Source organism: Calypte anna, chromosome 5A (assembly GCF_003957555.1).
Source record: "Calypte anna isolate BGI_N300 chromosome 5A, bCalAnn1_v1.p, whole genome shotgun sequence".
Classification (NCBI taxonomy): Eukaryota; Metazoa; Chordata; class Aves; order Apodiformes; family Trochilidae; genus Calypte; species Calypte anna.
The window spans coordinates 17,837,985-17,864,272 of record NC_044251.1 but is presented as its reverse complement, the minus strand read 5'-3'; the positions used below and the strand labels follow the sequence as shown (position 1 = coordinate 17,864,272).

Sequence of the window (26,288 nt, the reverse complement as noted above, 5' to 3'; positions counted from 1 at the left end):
TTCTCTTACACTTTACCTCTTCCATCCTGAAGGGAAGTCTGTTAATAGTTGAGGACACTAGCTGTAATATGGTTAATGAATCCACTTTTATTTTCTATAGAACTGATAGACTTTAAGACAAGAAGAGTTGCAGCATTCAGAAAAAATCTGGTGGAACTAGCAGAACTGGAATTAAAGCATGCTAAGGTAATTGTGATTTTTTTTTCCCATATTTCAACTGATTTTAAACATTATATTCTTGAATAACTGAAATGGCTACAGTGGTTTTGTGTGATATGCTCTTCACATCCAGGAAATTGAATCTGAAGGTAGGCATCTTCCAGAAAGGTGAGCTTTCTTGAATAATAGAATGAAAAAAAAAAAAAAGTATAGGTGAAACATCTCTGAAGGACTATAATGCTTGAGATGCCTTCAGAAAACTCATGTCCCCTTAGAGAATTCTGGGTCTAGGTTTATAGTTGTCTGTTTGATATTCATAGCTGCACAGTTTGAATACCTGCCTGTTTTTAAAATGTTATCTCACCATCTGGCTGTGAGATGGGAATTGGTTTCTACTGTTTCCCAGATGTTGGAGACTTGATGTGTAGGGTAGGCTAACTATTAAGCATGAGATCACACAGGCATGAAGTCAGATCAGTGTTAATGTTACTCTGAGTATGCTTTTAGAACCTTTTTGGCTTTAAAATGTAAAGTGCTAAGAACAAATGAATATTGCAGATAGCCTCTTCATTAAAATAAATTTTTCTAAGTACAGGCCTCTTAGTTTTTTTTCTATCTTTAAAATTCACAATTGTACAATCTTTGAGATTCACAATATATTTTTTTTTAATCCACATGAAATTAATATTTTTAACTAAATCAGGTTAGCCTCTCTGATTAAAGACAAGTATAACAGTCTCCTTATTTCAACAGTACTAAAGCAGGAGGCAGCTTTCGTTTAGCATCTTTCTCCTCTTTTGGCATTTCTTGTTCTTATCACAAATCTTCACTAGTATCACTGACTAGCAAGCTTTGAATTTGCTTGGAATACAACTCTTGACTAGTTAAGAAGTCCATAGTGTTGCTGAGTTAACTTGTTGCTGCTTTAGGTTCTTTTTGGTAGTGTTGATGGTATTATTCTTCATTTTGCCAAGCCCATTCTTTGGAAAACTAATGCACTGTAAAAAGGGATGTTATGGGGCCTTTTTTTTTTTTTTTTTTTTAATCTTTGTAGGTATAAATTCAGCTTGATGTGATATTTAGCTAGTAAAGTAATCAGTGTGGAATTCTTGGCTTCTTTTTCAAATGAGCAGTGCTTGATTTTATGTTTTATGTCAGAAATTCAGCTGTAGTTTCCCTAAATTCTTAAACTTCTCATAATACATTTGCACTGTTCAACTTTCCTACTTACTTTTGTGTAACAGCTGTCTATATCCAGCCCTGAGTCTCACAGAAATCCTCATGTTTGGTTATGAATGTACTGGTTATTTGTTTTAGTGAAATTAGTAGTCCTAACAGTCATAGTTGCAACAGTGTCTATTGATTTGAGGTGTCATGCTTTAAGTAAGGGAACTAATCCACAATGTTTGTCCTGCTTCAGTCATAGATTCTTCACAATGACTTGTAGCTGACCCTTGCTGAGGCCCCTGCATGTCTTGGTGTGGAATGCTTAAAAAATGTCTTGGGGAAATGCTTAATTTCTGTTGCTTTCAACGTACTTGATCTGTGCTTCTTGGTGTCCTCAGTTTATCTGGAAAAGTCATGTTGCAGTCTGAGACATGGCTTGTCTTAGTGTATTTCCTAACAAGGCTTTAATAGAAGCTTTGAACTGCAGTCCTGGTTTTGAAGGTGAACTTTCTTTTGCTGATCCTTTTCCCTGCTTTATCATGAAGCACTGTAAGAATGACTTGACAGTTTTAAATTCTTAAAGCTTTACCTTATAAAAGGTAATTTTGATTAAAAGTGACAGTTCTTGAAATGTTTACAAGTGTTGTGACTTGTTGAGTGAAAGGATATTTTGTTTCTCCCAGGCTTTGAAAGTTGTTTTTTTAAAGCCTGTGTTTCATATTTATTAAGACAAAGCTACTACAGATGGACAGTTTGGTTGCTGGTGCTTTTGTTTGTAGAGTCTGAGTTGGATTATTACAGAAAGGGCAGTAGGTAATATTTTTCAATTTCATATAATGGGAAATTTTCATGGACTACACTATAATCAGCATAATTTGAGATAATCTTATTGATAGGTATTTATTAGTCTGTACAGACTGTTGAAGGATTAAATGCTTTGGTGGAGACTTTCTGAAGTAGTTCCATAAACAGAAGAAATAAGATATGAAAAGGCTTGGGTTTGTTGTTTTGTTTTGGTTTTTTTTTTTTTTTGAGATAGCATTGTTCCCTGATGTGTGAAGAGCAATGGACATTTTTTTTACATGTTATGATGCAATTAATGAGCACCACTCCCATTTCAGGGAGGCTAAGTAGTCCTGGGCTGTTTGTAAACACCTAATTCCTCTTGCAGTAAAGCTAAAAGCAAAAAGAGAGCTACTTTTTCATGTAGGCAATAATTTAATGAAGTCTGACCAAAATCTCCCTGCTTTAAGGTTCTTCACCTGCAGCTTTTGCAGCTACTGGAGGTAGGGGAAGTTCTAGCAGCCCTAAACTTGGAAATGGCTTGGTTTGTCAATAGCATGTGGAGCACAGCATTCTCAGTCTTTGCAACATAACTTGCTACTTAAATCTAATGCTCTTTCCAGTAAAAACAGGAGCCTGGGGGCAACAGATAACACTGCTGCAGGCTTTTGCTACAAGTATTCTATTGTAGTTTGTCTTACTATTTATTTTTTTTTCTGCAATGAGTACCTGCAAGCTAGATGTCATGCAGATGTGTAGTTCTCTGAGATGTGTATTTCTCTGGGTTAGTCGAGCCATGTGCCTTCTGGGCTCAAAGTTGCCTGGCACATAAAGCGTGGATGTAGAAACTGATGCAGCAGTTGGTGCTGGATCTCACCTGAGAGGATGTCTTTGGGAGTAATTCAGCCACAATGAAGGCTGCTGTGTGTCACTTACTGTTATTTACTCTGTGCAGAAAGAAAAACACAGATCCCAAAGCACAAAGGGTGTTCCACTGAAGTCAGAATGACCAAAGTATCCAGAGAAGGTTCTGAGACATTTCTTGGATTTCCTGAGCTGTGTCTTGGCTGTGTGCCTCTAGAAGACTGGAGGGTGATAGGGAAGTCAAGCTTTTAAATTGAGGGCACTGTATATGAAAATACTTATGACAGCCCAGTTATGCTTATACTACTTCCTTATAAAATATGTGTTTTAATCTGCTAATATCCTCTTATCCTTTCCTGATTGCAGCTCAAGACTTTTGAAAAAGCTAAAAATCTTTTAAGTTGATGCAAGTGCAGATTACTGCCAGGAAGGAAGATGATGCATGACTGTTCCCTTATCTTGGCACTATTCTGTGTGCAGCTGTGTAGTAAGATGGAGCTAAAATTTGCTCTGGGTTTTTTCTAAGCTTTACTTTCAGTCTTATTTTCACAGCCTCCTTTGTGTCAAAACACAGTTTTTGTTGGGAGGGGCTGAGAAGAGAGAGCTGCTGCCTTCTCAGTAGTATGTACCATACATTTATTTGAAGTAGCTGCCAAATGGCAGCTTTAGATTCTGCATGGTCTCTGACACACACTAAACACATTGATATGTATTTTCTGTGGCTGTTCTGTCTGACTATCCCTCTAGGTAGTATTTAGCTGTGTTTCTTGATGCAGCTGTAGTTTGATTAAGACTTGATTAAGAGTTTGATCATTTAATACAAAAACTGCATTGAAACCCATTCAGTATTTTAAATCGTTGCATTTTAAGGTGCTCCTGCACCCCCTGGTGTTGGTCTTCATGTTCAGGAAGGGAGGTTTGATAGCTGCTAAAACTGCTAAGGTTATAATCCTCCATTTAAAGCATTTATAGCCTTGGTGTTGTACCTTTAGAGTCTTGACATGTGAAGTGTAACTTAGTAAGGTAGCCACATCCTCCACATAAAAAAAAATAAATATAAAAATCTAAACATATCTTTTTACAAATACTATTTTATGTACTGCTGCCTCTTATGGGTTTTTGTGGAAAAAGAATTTGTTGCATTACCAGCAACAGATGTGTGTTTGGAACTGACAGAAAAAGGGAATAAGCAAAATCCAGTGCTAAGGGATTTTGTTAAATGCTTTGCCAGCAATTCTTCCATGAAAAGGGTGTTTCTGTCACTATGGTTCTGCTAATTGTAGTATCTAGAGCTTAGAAGTCTGAGTGGGGCAGGAACACTGTTTTGAATGTGCATTTATAGGACTTTCTTGAGAAAGTAATGACTCACAGCCTCTGCTGTCCTTGATATATTGTTATTTAAATAAAGTTGTTCGTGTGAACTTTAAATTGGATTTAATGAAAATTAATTATTTGCCAATTTGGAAAATGTCAGTAGACTGGCTGGCTGTGTCTGGAAATAACTGATATGTAAGGGAGTATTTTCTTTAGAGTCCTACCTGGTGGCTTGTGAATTCCAAGTATACTTCATGCTGCTGATGGGCAGTAAAGGGATGGCTGAAAGGTCACTGTCACACTTTCGTTATAGGTAACATGCATGCAGTCCACAATTATACTTCATGCTGAATTACTCCATTTGAAGAATTGAGAATTCTTTTTATTCATTGCTCCATTGCAGCAAATAATCATCTGTTCAGTAACAGAGACCCAAGATATGTGAGTCTTGTACACTACAAAGATGGGCCACCAAGTCCCCATGCATTTCATGTATATTTAACTTGTTCATATCACAGAATTACAAGCCTTTTAAATAGCTTGTGGTAGTCCTCTGACAGTATAGGCATAAAAGGACAAAAAGCTATTGAAGTCATGACTTAAATCACTGTGTTTTGGAGAAGACTGAAAAGGATTCAGTAGACAACAACTGAGCATCTTCTACTCTGAAGCCTTTAATTAAGTGCTCAATCTGAATGATAAGAACCTTAATAAGGGATAGAATGATGATATATTACCTTTTAGGATGTGTGTCCTTCTGCCTGTCTACCACAGATCTTTTGGAATCCTTTAACCTTAAAAAATAAGAATTGCAAATACTTTACTACTTGTGTGGACTGTTTATCAAGGACATGTAAATCACAGCTACTGATACTGTTTAGATTTTGTTTGTTTGAAGTTTTCCTTACAGGTTTCTTTTTGGATTCAAAGAATTTTTACAAGGAAGCATTCAAACTGTTTTGTTCGTGCATTTTATCTGAACCTGATAGGAATTACTCTTAACACTGTCACCAACCTACCAGCCTACCAACCAACCAACCATCCAACCATCCAACTGACCATTTTTCCCTGGAAAGTAAATCCTGGCTTACTTGTTGATCACATTTGCTTAATTCACAGGGGTACTTCTTTAAGTGTCAATTCTGTAAATTCATCCTGAAATCTGAAAGTCAACATGTATTTTTTATGGTAGTGTCAGAATGCTTTAAGTGAGATTAAAACCTGACCTATGGGTGTTTGTAAAGAGCACAGGAACTTGGCCTTAGATGTAAAGCTTAGTTGGTGTTCTGATAATCTGTTCTGTACCTCTGATGGCTGAATTCTGATGGCTAAATCACCTGTCTAAGCATGTAAACCAGTCTTGTCTTTCAATTGAGGCCTGTCAGAACTATGATCTTAGGTGGCTGCTATGGTGAGGAGATACAGAGTGTTGCTAATAGGCAATACTTCTTAATGAATCCAGTATAATATATGAATTCTGCTTTGGGAAGAATGTTCTAGTGACAGAGTAATGGCAATACTATGTAAAAAATGTAAACTTTAGGACTTTGAGCTTCATTGCTAAGACAGTGCAGTGAGTTTTTGTGACCAGACTAGATCTTTAGTAAGAAGCTTGTAAAGAAACATGGGAAGGGTACTAAATGCTTATTTTAGAATCTCAAATTGCCTCTGTTTGTTTCCATAACACAATATTTCTCCGTTCAGAAGCTCTATCTTAAAGCTACTTACACAAATATTTCTGTGTAAGCTTAATATTTGTCTGTTCTTCAGTGGTGTCATTGCTATTTAAAAAACACATTATTGCCACAAGTGTAACAGAAAGTAGGGAACTGTGGTGATATTTTTCTTTATTTTTACAGGGTAATTTACAGCTGCTGCAGAGCTGCCTGGCAGTGTTAAATGGTGATACATAAGCTGTGCTCCGTCCTCCCACTAACAAGGGCTGCCCTCCTCTGGATTTTGTTTTCATGACTTTAAACAGGCATTTACACTTCCCTGGAGAATACACTTGACAAAGTGCACATGAGCAATCTCCTGCTTTCAAAAGAATTAAAACAAGCACCTGAAAGTAGCTCCAGACTATACGAAGCAACAGCATACTTGTTACACGTACATATTCATGTTTATTTAATCATTATATGCTTTCATTGTTCAGAAACCAAATGCTCTGTTTTTGTGAAAATAGCCAATATAATTATGTTCCTGTTATGAATACTATAATACGGATGCCAATCTTATTTACCTTTGTAAGTAATTTCTGAAGTTCACCATTTGAAGCACAGTGTTCAAATGGCCTAAATATTACCATTAGATATTTGAATATTGTTACTGTAATGGCATTGTATACACTGTCTTAGTTTTGGTTTTTTTTTTTCCATGTACTGATATCAAGAAACTTAATCTTTTTTTCAATTGTGAACATTTCTTAGAAATTTTTGGAGAACTTTGTGTAACCTTTATAACTATGATTTAAAAAGAAAAGCAAATGCATTAGTATGTTTGCCTTAACTTGTAGACTAATCCAATTATTGTAAAATAAACCATGAATTCAATGATTTTTCTAAAATTATGCAGACATTGTATCATCTGTAAGCTTAATATTTTCTAGTAAATCAGATTAATTTAATTAGTTTTTTCTCTATTCATCCTGTAAAGCCACTGACTACGTATTGGATTGGTCTGACACTGAATACTTGCCCAGTAATTATTCTCTTGCATTCTCAGGTTTATCCATTTGCCTGTCAGTTTGTCTCTGACTTTCCTATCCAGTGTACTTAAACTGTTCTGAGCTTGGTGGCCAACTGTACAGTTTCTTTGAGAACTTACTGAGAGAGGACTCTCAGTGCTATAGCGTTTCAGAGTACTTACTGGGTTTCTTTCCAGAAAGGGGAAATAAAGTAGAAGGAACTTCAGAATGTGCATGAAATATCAATGAAAGCTCATAGTGCCCCACTTTGATAGAGATAAGAAACTTTGCTTCAGAATATAAGAAGTAAAGGTATATCCAATAAAGGAATAAAAGAATTCCAATAAAGGAATGCCAGAAAAGGATCTCATTCTGCTAACTGGACATAAAACTTGGAGCTGTAAGTCCAGTTTTATTTGTTGCATTGCTTGTCCTCTCTTACTTGAACTATGAAACATTTCCTAAAGGTGCTGTTTTGTTGTGTAATTTCAGGATGTCATAAAATTAGGCTTTACTTGATGAATCGCTCTTCATAGTGGGATTACTGCTTTATGTGGTTTTGTAGACCTTCAATGGAGCAGCTAAATTCTGGATGAATGGGATGTTTGGAGATGCCAATCAATGTACGACAAGGTCTCTGTGATTACAGCCTCCCTGTACTGCCACACAGGTGTGTGGCTTGTTCTGTGGTTTGTTTTGTTTTTTTTTTTTTTCCCCCTCAAATTGGGTGAATCGCACAGCTTAGTACACTTACCCCGTCGCCTTGCACACCTGAGCATTTCAAAGGCAGAGAGGTTGCTCAGCTGAAGCTGCTGTGTGCAGGGTGTGTGTGGGTTCCCGGTGCCCAGCGGTGCTTGGCAGCTCCTCTGCTGTTTATGGTACTTTCCAGCAATGTCTCCACAATAATACTGTGCTGTTCATCTTCCAGATATAACAGGTATAAGTCCTAAGGAACTCATCTATAAATAGGCTATAAGGGACAAAGATTACAATGTATATACAGTTAACAAAATTGTAAATATTTTAAGTAGGACGTGGGAACAGTTTTTAGGTTAGTCCTCGTTGTTCAGTGTTACTAGCTCATTAAATTTTTTTCAAGCCTCTTGGTATCGGGTGTGTCTCTGAAAACTCCTGCTCTTGGCCCTGAAACGGGGAAGAAAAGTATTTGAAACGTGACCCGTGCACTTGAAACTCCCAAGGGAAAAAGGAGGAGGCGGCCCGGGCAGCTGGTGCGGGTGCAGGCGCGGGAAGCCGAAGAACCGGGGGAGCTCGGGGGCTGCCGCTCTGCTGGGCCGTGCCCTGGACAGTGTTGGCTGCCGAGCTGCGCGGGGGCCCAGCCCCGGGACGAGGAGGGGCAGAGGCCGGGGCGGGGCGGGAGGTGCTCGGCCCCCGGAAGGCGGTGAGGCTGGCGGAAGCGGTGGGGGCCGGGCTGGCATCGCCATGAGCCGGCTGCGGGAGGAGGAAGACCCGTACGTGGTGGAGGAGCCCAGCGACGAGGAGCGAGCGCTCAGCAGGTGCCGGGGAGCCCCCAGGGCGGGTTGTTGCTACCCTGCCTGGGGCGGGCGGGGTGGGGGTTCCTGCCCGGGGCACGGGCCGCCGCTGCTCCTCGGTATCTCCTGGTCGGAGTCTCGGGAAGCGGGGCGGGGAGCACGGATGCCGGGCTCGGCAGCCGAAGAGGCCGGCGCTGCCCTGCGGTACGTGGCGGGGCTGCCCCAGGGCCTAGGCGCCGGGCAAGGCCGGGGAGTGCCGTAGGATGGCCTACGCAACGGCCGCCGCCATCTTCATCCTCGGAAGTGGAGCATTTCCATTTGTAACCCCGCAAGTGCCGGTGTGTCGGCAGCTCCCGGCGCGGAGCCGTGCCGAGCGTGGTGGGCCGTAGTTAGCTGGAGCTCTGCGTTAAAACCGTAGGGTTAACACCGGCAAGCTCATAAAACATTGTAATGAATACATGTAAACACGCGAGTGAGTGCTTCAGTTCACCCGCACAGTTCAGGTGTTCATTCTCTAGATGACTCGGTGAGTGGTTTAAAGTGGTTGTCGTAATTAGGTGTCTGACCCGTAAATTTGTAGCTCGGAAGATGAGGTGGATGTGCTTTTACACGGCACTCCTGACCAGAAGCGGAAGCTGATCCGGGAGTGCCTGACTGGGGAGAGCGAGTCTTCCAGTGAAGATGAGTTCCAAAAGGAGATGGAAGCAGAGCTGAACACCACCATGAGGACCATGGAAGGCAAATGGACATCACCAGAAACAGGTAAAGTGAATTTAACATCTGATTGCATATGAAACGGTGAGTAAAGTGGTATGCTGTGGAAGTGGGAAGTTAATGTGTTGTGGCTGGAGATCTGTGTGGTGGCAGCCCAGTAGTGTCTGAGGCTTACAGAGCATTTTAAAATAGCCAGACACTTACACAGAAATGGTCACCAGAATCCCTCTATTTCATCTTTTCTAAGATAGTTTTGGTTTTAGTGTCTCTCAACTGCTTATTTTCTGATTTAATATGATTTCTGATTGTTGGATCAGGCCCCTTTTTTTCAATATCCCTGTAACTTCTGTTTTAAGTTGTTAATTCATGTGTGTATGTAAGTCCTTTGAGCAGGATGCAGTTTTCTGTCCTTTGTCTAGTGGTTGCAGATGCTAGCAACATTTGGAGCCCTTACTTGAAGAAAAGAGTTGCATATGGTAGTTTGAGATGCCAAGTGTATGGGGGAAAAAGTCAGGGAAAATACTGAACTCTTCCTACCTTATGTGCTTATAAATTGCATCAAATAGGAAAACTGCTAAGATGTATATGTCCCGGTGTTTGTGTACGATGGGTGCAAGAGGTGGATTGTTTTTGCATTTGAAGAGCATATGTTCTTTTTTAGCTATTACAAAACCCTTAGCAAAGTGTTCTTAATTTCCTGGAGAGTCAACGTAGTATTCACTTTGATGTAGGGACTGCACTCTGCATTTGGCAGGTTTAACAGTTTTATCTGTGTTAGTAGGCAAATCTGATCTGTAGGTTTCAGTCTTGCAATTAGGAAGATGTAGTGATAGTTACACCACCACATCCATCCAGCACAGAATAGGATTTTTGGTGCAGACCAGCCATGACAAGATGTGCTTGACAATTACTCTTGGTCTTTTTTTTTGCTGAGGCTCTGAAATTTTGGAGGATTTTTGTAGTGAATTTTATTGTAATCAAAGTTTCTGAAGCAGTGTGCCACACCTGTATTTCTTTGGCATGACTGAAGATTTGTGGAGTGTTTGAGGTACTGTGGATGATGCAGAGCAGAGGCAAGCATATTTGATATGCTGTTGTCTATGCCTAAAGTGAGTGTACCTTGAGAGAAACTTTCCTTTGAATTCTATTCATCTTGGAGGTTGTCAGCAACGTTGCTCTGAGAGAGGACCTGTAAATGACATAACAGAAGTGATGTGGTTGATCAGGATGTGGAGTTAATTGGGAGAGCAATTACATAATATGCTCAGGTAAAGCAAAGCACTTTTGGATAAAGTAGCTTGAAAACAGGTTATTTCTGTGCTGTATACTTGCTCTTCTTTTGGTAGGGTGTTCTTACCACATTTCTCTCTTAATTTCACACTTAGGTAGTTCCTCGAGTACTGGGCAGATTGGACCTGCCACCACGTCAAAATACTATGATGATATTTACTTTGATTCCGACTCAGAAGATGAAGATAAAATAGGTAAATGGCTGAAGAAGTCATCTTTACAGTAGCACACTGTATCAGAGCCCCCCGTGGGGTTCAAGGGGCTGTTCCTGAAGGCAGACTTTTTAGGGGAGGAATTACCAGCTTACATCATCTCAGTGTAGTTCCCTCAACTTTGTGATGTATCCCAATGTATTTAAGGTGCTTTTGGAGGAGAGATGAGCTAGACCTTTATGTTTTAGTTTGATTTATTGCAAGTGTGGAGATGGGACACTGAAAAACTGGTACTTTGATTATTTAAGCAGGGGATCATGGTATGTCTGATGAATACTACATGTGCTTGCACAAATCTTTCCAGCTGCACCGGATGTCCGGAAAACCAGAAAACATCAGCAACGTCGAATTCTTTCCAATGATGAACTGCTGTATGACCCCGAGCAAGATAATAGAGACCAAGAGTGGGTAGACTCACAAAGGAGGGGGTAAGAGACCATACATACTTGAAACCTAGAATTCTCAACATAAAATGAAAAAACTGAGTTGTAATGGTGAATATAGTCTAGAATGTTCAGCATAGGAATTTAAAAGCCGGTAAAATTTTTACACATGCATCATGGAAGTTGAGCCTGCAAAACGTCACAATTCTAAAACTTGAAATTTTTAAAAATCACAACATCCTAGTTCGTTAAGCCAGTTTTGTCTGTAGATCTCATCTAAACAATCACATTGTGGATAAAAAGGTTGTAGGATTTGTTAGTTTCAGTTTTTAATATCCTATAATACCTAAGTAGCAAAATTAATACCTGTTTCTGCTAAATATTTGATTTGTGATTTTGGAAAACTGAATGTGGCAAGCTACAAAATGCTCAGATAAAACAAGAACAGCACAGAGCTGCTTTACTGAAAGTTTTTTGACACGTGAAGAGGAAAAATGGTCATGGCAGCAGAAGAATTCTTTGTGCAAATCTGTTGCAAAGGATGACATGAATGTATGTTGCCTGAAGGGATTGCACTTGAGACAACTGCCTTGTCAGAGGAGAGGGTTATTAGCACAAATTCTCAAGCTGGATGTGTTTGTTTTGCCAAATAAGAATCCGCTTTACAAAATAAATGGAGATACTATTATGTGGGTTTTTTTCTCCCAGTGTATTTATTTATGTGCTTTGTGTTTGTGAAAAAGGTGTCCAGAAGAAACCAAGTATTTATTGGTGTGTTTTAATGTAAAAAAAAGTTTTGGAGGCTGAATTGCTATATCTGACCAGCAGGGAATTTCACTTTTTGTCTCTCTTTTCTCCTTTCTTGAATGAGTAGGTACCGTAATCAAAGAACAGTGCCACTGCAGCAGCAGACAAAACCTTCAGCTGTTCCAAATAGTGATGCTGTTTTGAATTGCCCTGCCTGCATGACAACACTATGCCTGGACTGTCAGAGGTATATGAGTGAATAACAAAGGGTGTTTTTGCAATGTCTTTTCTTATCATATTCTACGCATATTCTACGCATATCTATTCTTCTCATATTTTTCTTATCATATTCTTATCTTATTATTCTGTATTTTTAGTGCATTTAACTTAATCAATTGATATCATCAAGACTGTCTTGTGAGGTGGAGCAAATAAAAGGGAAGACAAGCATATATATATGTTAATCAGAATTAGAGGCGAATGCTGGTTTTTAAAAAAATCAGCTTCACCCATGACATGGAGATGAGGAAGAACAGGGTAGAACTTCAACATAGTGGAGAAAGTAAGCTATATAAAAAACCATTTCGTTGAGTCTGAAAAAGTTCAGAGTGAGTTGTGAATGGTGATTTGGTTTGTTTTTTTAAAAATGCCTCTTGATGTCTAGAGGCATAGACTTGTTCAGGATTAGCTATTATTTTTGTGTCACAGTGCAAGGAGGATTAAGTAAAATGAAAATCATGTGTTATTACTTGGTTTGAGTCTTGGCAGTTGTGATTTTAGTTAATTTTAAAAGTTCCTGAAGAGCATTTAAGGTAGAATCTGTAGTATGTTTTGCATCTCTCTTGTATCTTGACTGCGCTACAAACCTAATTAGTCCAGCTAACCAGTGCTAAGGAGAGGACTTTCAAATTGAGAATAAAGGAGAAAGACATCTTGTGAAATTATAATTAAACTCTGTTTATTGAGTACTTTTGGTGACTGAGGATGAAATTTTACAGCAGCCTGAAGTCATCCAAGTACTGGATACTGTTTGCCTTTCCTTCACGGGATGTGGTATTACTTGACCCTGTTCTATAGTTAAGAATTTCAGTTTGCTAATCTCATGTGTAAACTGATTTTTTATTGTCAGACTGGTCCTTTGTGGTTTTAATAAACTGAAATAGCTCAGCACAGAATTAGAGAAGAATTACACAAGCAGTAAAGCCAGCAGAAGTCAAGATAGGACTTCTGCTGCCAGCTGTTACGTTGTTTTAGGCTGGTGTAAAACTGCAGCCTGAAGGACACTGTTGAATTGAACTGCAGCCCTGAGTTTTAGTACATACTCCTGCTGCACAGTTGATATACCCTTGACAGCTGAAAATACATTTTATATTTTATTTTAGACATGCTTTTTCAAATATGATGTGTCAATATTTGTTATTTAAAATAAGGAGTCTCAGACTTGGCAATACACTTTAGGATATAAATGCCAGTATTTATTTCGCAACTTCATGATCTTTTTTCCTGTCATCAGCTCTATGTAACAATGCATAATTCATTGTGCTTCAAAGTGTTTATTTCAGCAAAGCCAGTGAGTTGTTAAAAAGACCTAAAAACACAAACAGATATGTAAGTTTCTGGGGTTTTAGTGATTTTTTTAATAATTAAAAGAAACCATACACAATAATGGAATTTTTGGAAGTGAAGTTTTACCAGTGGTATGACCGGCATTTTCTCCCCTTCTCAACAGGCATGAATCTTACAAAACACAATATAGAGCAATGTTCGTGATGAACTGCGTTGTTAACAAAGAGGAGATTTTGAAATACAGAAAAAAGGTAAAGAGAAGAAATAAGAAAATGAAGCACAGCAAAGAAAGTACCTCTATGCAATCAAATGAAGAAGAAGAACTGTATCATCCTGTAATGTGTACTGAATGCTCAACTGAAGTGGCAGTGATGGATAAAGATGAAGTTTTTCACTTCTTTAATGTTCTAGCCAGCCACTGCTAATATACAAAAATGAGGCAAAAAATCCTGCACTATTTTAAGACGGTGTGAAGTATCCTGAATAAATGCAGGCATCTTTGCCTTTTTAAAATGTGGTTGTTTAGAAAACTGTATAGTGGTTGGATTTTTGCAGTTTATGAAGAGAATGCAATTAACTGTGCATTTGAGAGCAATATTCTTTCACACCATCAGGTGGTTGCAACACTGAAGATTTACAATTTTGTAAATATAATGTACAGTCTGTGTATTATGGTCATTCCCTGTATATATACTACCCATTATCTCAATATGTATTAGAACTGCTGCTTAGAATAAATACTGTATAGTAACTGGTTCTTCATAGCTGCATTGGTCCTTTCTATGGGGCAGGGTAAACAACACTCACTGGGGATGTTTGGCTTCTTTGGGTTGGTATACTTACTGGATTTGCACACAGGTAGGTTTGATAAAGAAGGAATTGTCATTACATTTAGATTTTTGGCTGTTGAGTTAGTGCAGTGGTATTTTGGAAGTTGGAGGGGCACAGGGCTGGGTCCTGTGACAAGCTGCTGGAAGCTTTCCCAGTTCCAATCCCTGCCCCACCTCTGCCCCAGGCTGAGCAGATACGGGAAGCTGGATGAGCCTCTGCAACATCTTCAAGAAAGGGAAAACAAAACTGTGAAAAAAGAAAAAAAAAAAGGACCTGCAGGGCAGAGGATGAAGTGAGAGAGCAATGCTGGAGAAGAGACACCAAGGTCAGTGAAGAAGAAGGGGGAAAGCAGGGATTTCCCCTCAGCCCATGGTGAAGTGGCAGCTGTCACCCCTGCAGCCATGGAGGAGCACGGTGGAGCAGTCCCTGAAGAAGCACAATGGAGCAGTCCTTGAAGGACCACGGTGGAGTAAATATGGATTTGTAGCCCCTGGAGTGTCACGGGTGGGCAGAAGCAAAGCAGCAGCCTGTGCAGGATCACAGAGAGGGGCAGATGTGGCTCTGCAGCCGTGGAGGACCCCATGGCAGAGGAGGTGACTGCTCCTGAAGCAGCCGTGACTCTGTGTGCAGCCCGGGCTGGAGCAGTTCCTGAGGGACTGCTCATGGTGGAGGGGTTCATGAAGGACTCTCTCCCATGAAAGGGACCCCGTGCTGGAGCAGAGGAAGGCTGTGAGGAGTCTGAACCCTGACCCCCCCCTGCCCATCCCCTGTACCCTGAAGGGGGAGGCAGCAGTGAAGTGATCCGGGCCCAGGAAAGGAGGGGGAGGGGGAAAGCATTAAGATCTGGGCATTTATTTTTCTCTTTCTCCTTGTAGACTGATTTTGTTTTTTTAATCTTCTGTTGCTGTAAGTGGGCAATGCAAACACCCCTGTCCTTGTCTGGATTAAGGAGCCTTTGGGTGGACTTTCTCCTCCCTGTCCCACAGTGGGGTTGAGGGGTGACTGAGCAGAGGCCTGGCTGGTACCTGCTGGGTCCAAACTGTGACATTGGCCCATTGAGATCTCAAAAAATGAAACTTTTATTTATACAGAGTGGAAGATAAGCTTATATTGAGTTTGCTGGCATGGGTCATTTAAACTGACATTAATGCTTAGTAACATAGTTAAGAGTTTTAAATGTAAATATATATGAAGAAAACACTGGATTTTTTTCTAGTCCTTATTCCTTGCAATTACACATTTTAAGAAGAAATTTATAATCTATAGTTTATAATGTGTCCATAGAGTTAGTTTGTATGCTTTTTCTGTTTCTTCGGTACCCCTACAGCTTCTTCATGGAAGCATAAAGAGCTTTTGCTACTTGGTATTTCAGGCTTCTTGCTTAGTCTATGAAGCCACTGCAATGTTAACAGTGGATCCTTCCCTCTTTCTCCAGTCATGCTCCTAACAGGTAAACTCTTTGGGTTTTAATAGGAAGTAATACTTCTTTATAGCCTGGTATTTTTAACACTTGCCTTTGAACAAGGGTCTGTTTAAAAAAAAAGTATCTTTATCGTTTTTCTTTTAGTAGTACTACAAATAATTTGTTACATGTTCTTTGAAGTATTGTCAGATAAACTTAGAAGGTAGGAACCTGTAGAATATACTTCTTTTGTGCCTTAGATCGCAATCACATCATGTGACTGTTTAGTTACCTTTTGGAGTCCCTGGGGCTGTGTTTTACTAATCTACACACACACATTCTACACAATGTTTCCTGAGATTGTGAAAAATAAACCAAAACATTAGGGCAGATGTATTGGGAGACTTTGAAGGTGGCTTACCTTTCCTCTCATCCCAGATACTTTCTTGCTGCTGCTTCTTGCTTGCCTTACCATTTGAATTGCAGAGCTTCTTGTTACAAAGCATCGGGGCAGGCAGGACTGGGACTTGTTTGCCCACATTGGTAATGTTCTTGCAGCTTTGAATGGGAGCAATGCTTTAGTTGTGCTGAATACCCTGGTGGGCCTTGAACTTCATATACATTTGTATCGAAAGAGGCTTTCATGATGACTGCTGCTTTTTCAAGCAGCCACACCAACACAAGACTCTGTCAGCAAGAATTGCAACAAGCAACTGCAGTCTTGGATAGGGACAGCAGCTCTTGTAGCTGTTGGTATGGGAGTGTTAATTGTGTAAAGGCCCCCATATCTCCTTGGGCTGAAATAATTCTGCATAAAGTGTGTCCGTGTCTTCTGGTTGAATTAAACTCCTTTTCAGATTCTGCCAGACAAAATTGTGCAGTCTTCAACTGTCTGCTAGCTGGCTTTCTTTTTCACAGTTATCTCCTGGCACTGTAGTTACATTTTGCAGCTGTGCAAATAACTTGCATGTGTAAGTGCATTATTCTCCTGTGACTGCTTATCTTTGTTTTTCATTGTACCAATAGCATAGGTGAAGATAGGGATGGAGTGAATGCAAGAACAAAATCACACTGCACAGTGACTTAATGACAAAGTTATTTGCTAGGCAGGGCAAGGACAGTGGGTCTGTATGAGTTCCTAACCTATGATGTGTGCACTATGATGTGTGTACAGATCCTGACTGGTGGCCTGGCCCTGGAGCCTCATAGCTGCATCTCCTCTTCCTCATTTTAGGCCAATTAGCAGTCAGGGCAGGGGCGTCCCACACCCTCTGGTTTCTGGCTCTAAGTACCTCTGGGGAAGTCTAAAGCTGGCAGCACTTACAGTAAACAGTGGATCTATTGCCTGGGGTTTTTTTTTGTTTTGTTTTGTTTTTTTCTTGTTTGCTTTTTGGTTTCTTTTTCCTATTCACAAGGGATTAATCTAGTCAGAGCTGGCTGATGTTAAGATCTCATGGTTTTGGGTGGGCTTTACCCCCTTAACCACTGATGATGACTCCTACAGAGAACGGAGTCTTCGGACTTTCCGTAATTCCGAGAACATCCGTTTGGATTAAATAGGATGAAAGGAACAGCACATCCCCTCTCCTAGGCATGACTCACACCGGCAGTTCACGGTGGGCCACGTACTTTGATCAGAACAGACACAAGGGGCCGGCGCTGCCGAGCTCCGATGCTCCGCAGGTACCGGTCCGCCGGGCTGTGTCTGGGCGCTGGGCGATTTGCTGTGGATGCGCACTCAGCAGCCTCCTGGGCGTCCCGGAGGCCTCAGGGCTCTATTGGGGGGCAGCGGCCGCCCGGGGCGGGGCCCATCGGGGCGGGGGGGCGGGTCCGGGCTGCCCCCGCCTCCGCTGGGCCTGGGCCCGGAGCGGGGCCGCTGGCGGGCGGGGAGAGCGCGGGGCGCGTCATGGCGCTAGGCTCGGCCTGGAAGCAGATGTCGTGGCTGTACTACCAGTACCTGCTGGTCACCGCGCTGTACATGCTGGAGCCCTGGGAGCGCACCGTCTTCAGTATCCTTTTGCCTCCGGAGCCCGTCCGCGGGGCCTGGCGGGTGGCCGTACGTCCCTGCGGGTCTGCGTCTGCCTGTGCGCGGTGCTGGGGCCGGGGGCTGCCCTGAGGCCGCCGGGCGGGTGTGGCGGCCCCTCCGGCCCTGTGGCCGCTTCCCCCGCGGGTGCCGTGCCTGGCGAGAGAGCCGGTGAAGCTCTTGGGCCGTGGCGGTGCCGAGGGTGCCCGTCCGGCGGTGGGGCGGAGAGGTGAGGGCCGAGGGGCGGCGGGCGGAGAGCCGGGCCGGGCCGGGCCGAAGGCAGCTGGCTTGAGGCGCCGAGTGCGGGCAGGGCGAGCGGCAGCCTCCGCCTCTGACCGCACATGGTGCTGTGCTGCGGTGCTGGGGAGAAACCGCCCCTGCTGGGGTTCCGCATCCTCTCACTGGGTGTCCAGGAATCCAGCCCAGTTTACGAGTTTATATCTCGAAGTTACTGCTCCTACAGTTTTGTAGAGTTATAGTAGTTGTTTTTCCTGTGTTTTGGACTGAAATCTCAAGTTTTCAGGTGTCACAGGTGTCTTTCGTGTGTTAAGTTTGTTTTTTTGCCTACTGAAAAGTAAAAGTGCACGCTGCAAAACTGTGTACGCTGAGGTTTGCATGGTGCTTTGTCACATGGTTTGTATTAGATGAGTATTTAATACTCGAGCTGGTAAGTTGGCTTGGCTCTTTTGGAGTGGAAGAGCCTGATAGATGCTTATGTGAAGGCGTCTGCATAGGTTATTTATCAGTTTGCTTCTATACCCGGCCCTTTTGTACACACAGTATGTTCTTTCAAGTGTTGTTCACAAGTATGCATCACATAGTGTTGCATTGTGTTGCATCACAAGTATTGTTAAGTGTGGCTTTTTTGATCTTGATTTAAAATGATGTCTCGCATAAATGACCCTGAGCCACCCCCAGTTAATGTTGGGAGGCAAAAAGAGAAATTAACCAAAAAAACCCCATCAAAGAGAAGGGTGCACGTAGTGGTGAGAAGCGGCTGTTGAGATACTGGTCAGTTTTGTAGAGGAATGTAGATTTGTTATACAGAAGTGGTCATCCAAATTACAGCTGTCCACCTAGGCATTTTTATTCTCTAGAGCAAGTCAGTAATTGGTAGATAACTTAGTATTTCTGTTTTTTAGCATCTATAGACTTACTGTGCACAATTATTTTCACCTTCAAAATGTTTTCTTTAGTAACATACCTTCCTCTTTTTGTGCCATGTCTGTATCGCTGAGGAAGCTTTCTTTCTTTCCCTGCAGCTACATTGGTCATGAGTATTTTCTCTTTTGTGTTAACAGTGCAACGTTTCAACTTGTGCAAAATGTTCAAATAAATGAAAGTGTGTGTGTATGTTTGTTTTTATAAAATACTCATAGTGCAGTGAAGTAGTTGCCATTTAACAAGTGTCATGAGCGCCACAACTATTGGTTGTGATCTTGGGCTGGCAAAACTGTTTTTTGCCCTCAAAGTGGATGCTTTGACTGTAGGTGGGCCAGATCTGCTGGGTTCTGTGTAGATGCAGTGCAGACACAGCAGCTTTGGGAGCTCATGGCATGTGGCTTTGCTGTGTCTCTTGCTGCTGCTTTTGCTCCAGAATCAGGAGTGAGCTCTCACGCAGAAACACGGATTTATGAGTTGACCTTCATTTTAGTATCTCTTACTGTGTAATCGTCTGGGACTAAAAATGCACCAAGCAGCTAGCATGGTGTAATAAGCACAACTAATATCTGTTCTGCCACAGGGAAGCTGGTTATAGAGCATTTGTTACAGTGTGCTGTGGTGACGTGATTTCTTGGGGACACAGGGTGCGCGCTGCTCCTCTGGTTTCAGCCCCTGAAAAGTGAGTACTGCTCTCCAGTGTTATCATGCTTGTTAATCTCCAGTGCTTTTTATAGTGTTTCCGTCTAAGTTTACAGAATCTCTGCAGGTCATTGGATGGTATCAACAGGTTATTACTTATTTTTTTTACTTTTGAATTTCTGAGACCCTGGACTTTGCATGGCATAATCGTTCAGTAATCTTGTGCCATAATTTTTGTAGATAAAGCATCGAGAACCTTAGAGTTTGACAAAGGTCCAGTTGTACATATACATTATAAGCTATTGTATCACTTATCTAAGTTTTACAAAAGATCCCTGTTAGGATTTCACCTAATAAAGTGGTCATTTTAAGATTGTTTAGTAGATAGCTTTATGAGAAGTTTGTTTTGCAGTGTAATCTGCTATAGTAAAGTACTAAGTCTGTTAAAGACTGAAGTCTTTTAACTAGAAGTTTAAAGATGGAAAGATATAAAGTCTGTTTATTTAGGTACACAAGTTGACTCAAGGCCCTGCTGATACTGTGGAGCTTTGTGAGTGAAACAAAGGTGCATGTCACGATGTTTCTAATACTTTACATTCGTCCTGTGGTTTATTTTTCCCAAGTAATGCCAAACAACACATAAACTGAACTGCTTTCCTGTGAGGAGACATCAGAGCATGATGACATGCAGGTGGAGAAATGAACCAAATATTGAAGTGATGCAGAGCCTAGAAGACACTAGCAGCTTAAAATGGATTTGAGGTTTCCTGACTTTATTACACCAACAATACAACCTTCCCACCAGATGTGATTTGTGCATCATAAATTAAATTTTTTAGGTCACTCTGTTCCAAGAATTTGAGGTCAGCAACTAATGCTGTCTGCTTAAAAATGTGTAGGTCATCCACAAGCAGGAACTGTTCAGTACAGCTGCTTGTATTATGTGGTTTTGGTTTTGTTTGGGTTTTTTGTTATGTGTGGGTTTTGTTTGTTTGTTTTTGTGATGGTTGACATTTTCCTGTTTGGCTGAATGAGACTGGCTTCTGCAAGAGCTGCCTAACACCTAGGAAGATGCATGTAAAAAGTTGTATATTCTCAGTGCCTGAGTTCCTCCATCATGCTTCCTGTACTTGGTCCTGTCCTCTTCAGTCCATGACAAGGCAGGGGATAACTTGCAAGGCATTCTTCCATAAGTCATCCAGTTGCTCCTTCCAGTGCTGTGATTTTTGGCATTCATTTGGTTCTTCATGTAGCTGAAATTGCTGAATGCAGTTTACCCTGTCTGATTTTAAAATGTTCTAAGATAGTTACCAGGAAAGTTTTAATGCTGTAGTTATATGACGTGTAATGCATTTTCTATTTCAAATCATGTTTTCCTTAACGGTCATTCAGATTCCATGCTGGTTTCCATAGTTGGAATGGCACTGTACACAGGCTATGTGTTCATGCCTCAGCACATCATGGCAATATTGCACTACTTTGAAATTGTGCAGTGATGAAGAACATGTTTTCAAGAAACAACGGGGCTTTGAAATCTGGTCTACAAAGAAGAATGAACCTCTTGGTTTTAACAAGACTTCTACCGATGTCGGAAAGACACAATTATGACTCCGAAGACTAGGAAATGAGATACGTAGAGCAGGGACATGAGATGTCCCCTATGTTGTGTTCATTCCTTTTAATTTTATGAGGTGCGCCCTTGTATAGTAGTTTTGTCTACTTTAACATTGTGATTGTACTTTGATATCAGTATTTTCTTAACTTTGTGACAGTTTCAATATTGCACTGTGAAAGCTTTTCTCAATTGTAATTTTGAGTAAATCTTAATTGCCTTCTATTTTTAATCAGAAAGTCATCTTATTAAATGGGGCTTAAAGCTTTTGCTATTGTATGGTATGTATTTGCCTGGATATTTCTATTAATGCATTTTGTAAGAAATTACATCTAGATTCATATTAGAGACATGGATATATTAGTCTAATGCTATTTACAAAAGTTAGTTTGTATGACTGAACTCAGGTGTACTGTTTGCTGTCCAAACTTTGTTCAACAGTATATTTGTGCATACCACCTAAATTTGGAATTACCAATTATTCCATGTTTCTGTATTCCATCTGTTAGAGGATGGCAGGGGAGATGAGGTATAAGAGTAAAGACTGCACTTGTTATATTCAGAGTAGTGCTGTGGTTCTGGGCTTTTATCTGTTGGGGAAAAAAGGACTTGTCTTTACTGACACAGGCTTTGGGATAGCACTTTAAATCAACCCTGTTTTTCTAGATACCAATTCAGTTGTAATTTTACAGGATGCTTTATTATGTTCCAGTGATACGGTTTCTGCTAATTTTCACTCAACAGTGTAACTATATCTAGGTTTTAAAGGGGTTTTCTATTGCTGCTAGTGTTCCAAATGTTCTCGCTACAAATGACCAAAATATAGGGGTTTAAATGGACTTGAATTACAACTACAGCAGTAAGTAGCTGAATACTTGGCTGAAGTCCTGTCTTTTTTTTTTTTTAATAGGGATTTTTTTCAGTTTTGTATTCTGAAATGTCAGATGGTGACAACTTTCCTAAGTGGAGATTTTTTTTGGTTGTTGTTTAAGAAATAAAAGTTTAAAAGCAGAACTTGGATGTAAAACTTTCTTGGAGAAGTTAATGTCTCTCAGCGCTGCTTGCTTTTCTCAGAACTTTTCAAAAGGGGAAAAATGGTACTTGACCAAAGGATTGGATTTTTTTTTTTAATGGCCCAGTAGTAATAGGTACTGTTGTATCTTTTATCCAGTCAGGAGATGTACTTCGTCTGTACAACTAATTCCTCTATGAAGATCCTTTCATGTAGGTTTACTTAATTTTCCCAAATGCGCACTCTTGAGAAAAGAGTGGTTTTATCCTCTGTATTTAAGAACTTAGGTGTATTTGATTAAAAACTCCATTGTCATCTTGGGAGCTATAAACAGTGGGTTTTAAACTTCTTAACCCTAGCTTTACTGAAGTGAGGAGTGCCTTTGCTTATTAACAACCAGCTGGCTAAACAGGTTGGTTTTAGGGGTGGGCTTTTTTTTTAGAATGCATCCCAAGTTGTGTGTGGGTATTTTAAGTGTATATGGAGTTAACAGTAAGCATACTTTTTTGGCTTAATGTAGCATAAATTCCTGCTGTCTAGTAATTAAACAGATACTATGATGTTTCTTTCTGAACTACTGCTGTGACTGATACATATCCACTGCTGAGAAAGGGATTTAGTTGTATGAGGTGGGGGAAAAGCCCTTCCATGTGGCATTAGTAATGTTAAGCACAATTTTTGGTTGGTTAAGGTTTTATACCAGGGCTCTGATACACAGCTTTTGTTAGCTGTCTTTTGTTGAGGGAAAAAAAAGAATATCCATAATCTCCAATCACTTGAACTATTTTGGAGTGGGCTTGATCAATACTATTCTTGAATTAGATGTGCTGATCTTAGTACACTCTTTTTCAGCGTTTGTTTATTTAATTATAAAACAAGAGAATCATGGGTTTGGACTGGTCTTTTACCCTCTGGATACTTTGTTAGAGGGACTAATTTAAATAATAAGATGCTGTATGTTATAAGGGCTTGAATTTCCAGAAGAAAGTTTCTGCAACATGTCCATTTCTTAAAGTTGATCTAGTGAAGAGGTAGTTCAGGAGCTGATAATTACGAAGCAGAATGTTTTCGTTTTTAAAATAAGGGTACTTCTAGGGACTTAATCATTAATTTTGAATAATACATGAATCATAAGGCTACCAAATCGTTTTACCACTGCAGTTTGCTTCATTGTTACATTAGTTGGGTATAGTATCCTCCTTGTGATAGAACCTTAAACTTTTTCTGTGCAAGCTGGACTTGAAGGCAGTTTAAGTACCATTTGGAGGCAGGTGGTCAATTTTTCTTTCTGTTTAAGCAGGGTGATACTTGAGCAATCAGTAATTTAGATAAAGCCAGGAAAAACAACTGTGAGAAGTGAGGAAAAAAAATGTGAGCCCTGCAAGCAGCTTTATGTTAGTTTTTTCCTAATAATAGCTCTTGGGGATTAGATTAAATCAAAAGAAATAAGTGTTTTAAGATGTGTTAACCGTGTTACAGCACAACTGCTAATAGCAGCTCCATCAGCAAGCCCTGCCTGGGGCAGGCAGAGGTGTGGTGGAGGTGTCCTGCCTGGGTGGGGTGGCTTGCAGTGCTGGTGGCCCTGGCAGGAGCCCCCATAGCCTGTGGCTGTGGCAGCTTCCAGAGCTGGCTCTGCAGAGGCACCTTGGCTGACGTGAGGGCTGGGTGCTGGGGAAAGAATCATTAAAAGAAAGAATCATTTGCAGTAGGAGCTGCCACAACCAGAAGAGGAAACCAAAGCACAGTGTTGCAGAAAGTCAGTCTGGAGCCAGAAGCAGAGCCTCGATGGGTGTATGTATGTCCAGGCTTTTATTCATGCTCGTATCAGCAGCTGGAATTGTTGTTGGCATGTCTTGCATTTTGTGCTCCTGGAACTTTGAGGCCTGTATTTCACAATATCAAGACAATTTATGGCACTGCCCCCAAGAAAGATTTTTTTGGAAAAAGATTTGTCTTTGCCATGACTGATCTTATTTCTTTTTCTGTGAAGTTTGCTTGTTTTGGGCCTGCCTAGGGAGAAAAACTCACATAAGGTTTAAAAAAAAAATTCTCTGGGCAAGGTTTGTGTTCCTCTCCTGTAATTTTATTATTTGTTGTCTTCTCTTTCATTTAGGTTTTCTGTCAAGTTGTTCCTGCTTCATATACTTTAAAAAGCAAAAGCTTGGTGCCTCAGAGTATGTTTTTCAGTGTTGCTAGTTAATACACACCAGTAAGGTTACAAAATTCTTGAAGACATCTTTGGATAATGTTTTCACTGGTGTAATAGGATTGTGCTATCAGATCATCTGAGGAGTTACCCAAAGGCACACCTGGTCTGAATATGAGAATCTAGTTACAAGATGCCAGACTTCTGACTTGTTAATTTGCTGATGTTACATTATTTACTCCATGCTTTGGAGAGAAAGCCCCCTGTATTGCATCTGCATAGCGTGTTTGTCTTAGACCACAGAAACACATGCATGTGGTCTGATGAACTCCTGGTATCCAGTAAAATGGTAAGGTGGGTTCCATTGCAAGTGATCAAGGTGCTATTGTATCTGTACCCAGGCAACAGGAAACAACTTACATGGAAGTGAGGCTTTCTGGGTTAGGACACGGCTTCAGGGTGTGCCTTCACAGGGTGGTAGTGCCTGATGCTGGATCCAAAAGTGCAGAAGGGCTTGTGCTCCTTCTCTGTGTTTCTTTGGAAAGCCAGTTCTGTTAAGCCATGTGTCTGCTGAAGTGTTTGTGAGGATTCCTGAGCAAGCTGAAGCACACAGCTCTGTGCTGTGCTGGTTGGTGTGAGGTGGACAGCCTCTAGACACCTGCAGCTCATCTTGGTTTTCAGAACTATTTCTGCTAAATGTGGACTGCAGAAGTGAACCATAAGTGCCTTTGAAAATCATAAAGCCTGTTCAGATGAGTGACAGGTGTAGTTCAAGCCTTTCATTCCTTGTTCTTGCCTGGTGACTTCAATTTGGTCTGGTGGTGATTGGTGGTCTCTAAGCTGATTGATGATAGTAGTATTTCATTGAATCCCAGACTGGTTTGGGTTAGCAGGGACCTTAAAGATCATCTAGTTCCAAACTCCCTGCCATGGGCAGGGACACCTTCCACTAGAACAGGTTGCTCAAAGCCCCATCCAACCTGGCCTTGAACACTTCCAGGAATGAGGCATCCACAACCTTCCTGGGCAACCTGTGCCAGTGTCTCACCCCCCTTACACTGAAGAATTTACTCCTAATGTCTAACCTAAACCTACCCTCTTTCAGTTTGAGACAGTAACCCCTTGTCCTATTACTACAGCCCTCATAAAAAGTTCTTCCCCAGCTTTCTCATGGGCCCACTTCAGGTACTGGAAGGCCTTTATAATGTTTCCCCAGAGTTGAACAACCCAAACTCTCTCATCCTGTTAGTATAAATATTATGTAAATATTAGCTTTACAAATATTATATAAATATTGGACATATAAATATTATATAAATATTAGATATATGTATTTATTCCTTCTAAAGCAAACATATATGCATCCCATGATATACCAGTGTCCTGGATAGCTTTACATGCTCCAAGAGGCAGTCCTTTTGGGAAAACCTCTTTTTTTTTTTTTTTTTTTTTTTTTTCTTCCCCTCATATCCCAGCAATATTTGAACTCTTCCTTCAGCTACTGATAAACCCTTTATATTGTGCATTAGAGTGGTTTCAGCCACTGCATACTTTTCCACATAATTTCGGGCCTAGATTAGAAGGACAGTAAACATCAGAGCACCTTGACTTCAAACTGGTTTTTGACAGAGACTCCCATGGCATTTTCATCTGGGCCAGAGGCAGCATGAGTAAAATGAATGAACTGTTGGGTGGGTTGAGCTGACTGGATCACTGCATTCTTGTCAGTTCCTCAGTGTTTGCTTGTGGCTAAAAGTGGAGTACTCTCTCCATTAGGTGAGACTGGGGCTGATGATTAATATCTTCATAGGTTATTACACAATGTTCCTCAATGAGGGAGTGAGTTAATATGCTGAAAGGTAACACCTGGGTTCAGGAATTTCGCTGACAGAAACCTCATGCTGTGTGACAAGAAGTGCAAAATACTCAGCTTTGCTGAAGGAGGCCCTGTGAGTTCCAGTAGCGTGGGCTGAACATGAGCCCACAGGCAGTTCACAATATAAATGTGTCATCCTTTGGGCTACGATAGAGCATGGCCACTAGATCAAAGGACATCATCTTCTTCATGCTGTTGAGGCTGCAGC

The 26,288-nt window shown here is 40.9% G+C and overlaps 3 protein-coding genes across 5 annotated transcripts in view; all 3 read left to right on the top strand.

Moving 5' to 3' along the window:
* Positions 1-8,074, top strand: part of SNX6 (sorting nexin 6) — a 29,667-nt gene extending 21,593 nt beyond the window's left edge. For 2 of the 3 annotated variants that reach the window (XM_030452234.1, XM_030452233.1), the window contains exons 13-14: positions 101-186; positions 6,147-8,074. In XM_030452234.1, coding sequence (XP_030308094.1) covers positions 101-186; positions 6,147-6,200 — 140 coding nt within the window. In that variant the 3' untranslated portion in view covers positions 6,201-8,074. Of the gene's footprint in view, positions 1-100; positions 187-6,146 lie in introns of those variants that run through there. The other variant, XM_030452238.1, reaches the window with a different exon arrangement.
* A 289-nt stretch (positions 8,075-8,363) lies between these two features.
* On the top strand, positions 8,364-14,132 carry EAPP (E2F associated phosphoprotein). The gene is made up of 6 exons (XM_030452002.1): positions 8,364-8,487; positions 9,044-9,225; positions 10,563-10,661; positions 10,984-11,107; positions 11,937-12,056; positions 13,539-14,132. The coding sequence occupies exons 1-6, from the start codon at positions 8,414-8,416 to the stop codon at positions 13,798-13,800; spliced, it is 861 nt and encodes a 286-aa protein (XP_030307862.1). The 5' UTR covers positions 8,364-8,413; the 3' UTR covers positions 13,801-14,132.
* Positions 14,133-17,279: 3,147 nt separating this feature from the next.
* SPTSSA (serine palmitoyltransferase small subunit A) lies at positions 17,280-22,623 on the top strand. Its single transcript, XM_030452581.1, has 2 exons — positions 17,280-17,617; positions 20,827-22,623. The coding sequence occupies exons 1-2, from the start codon at positions 17,281-17,283 to the stop codon at positions 20,928-20,930; spliced, it is 441 nt and encodes a 146-aa protein (XP_030308441.1). The 5' UTR covers position 17,280; the 3' UTR covers positions 20,931-22,623.
* Positions 22,624-26,288: the final 3,665 nt, after the last annotated feature.

Excerpts from the sequence above, each read along its gene's own strand:
- EAPP (XM_030452002.1), top strand. The coding sequence starts at position 8,414 with ATGAGCCGGCTGCGGGAGGAGGAAGACCCGTACGTGGTGGAGGAGCCC. Across the intron at positions 9,226-10,562 it reads ATGGACATCACCAGAAACAG|GTAGTTCCTCGAGTACTGGG; the intron begins GTAAAGTGAATT and ends TTTCACACTTAG. Across the intron at positions 12,057-13,538 it reads CTATGCCTGGACTGTCAGAG|GCATGAATCTTACAAAACAC; the intron begins GTATATGAGTGA and ends CCTTCTCAACAG.
- SPTSSA (XM_030452581.1), top strand. The coding sequence starts at position 17,281 with ATGCTCCGCAGGTACCGGTCCGCCGGGCTGTGTCTGGGCGCTGGGCGA. Across the intron at positions 17,618-20,826 it reads CTGGGAGCGCACCGTCTTCA|ATTCCATGCTGGTTTCCATA; the intron begins GTATCCTTTTGC and ends ACGGTCATTCAG.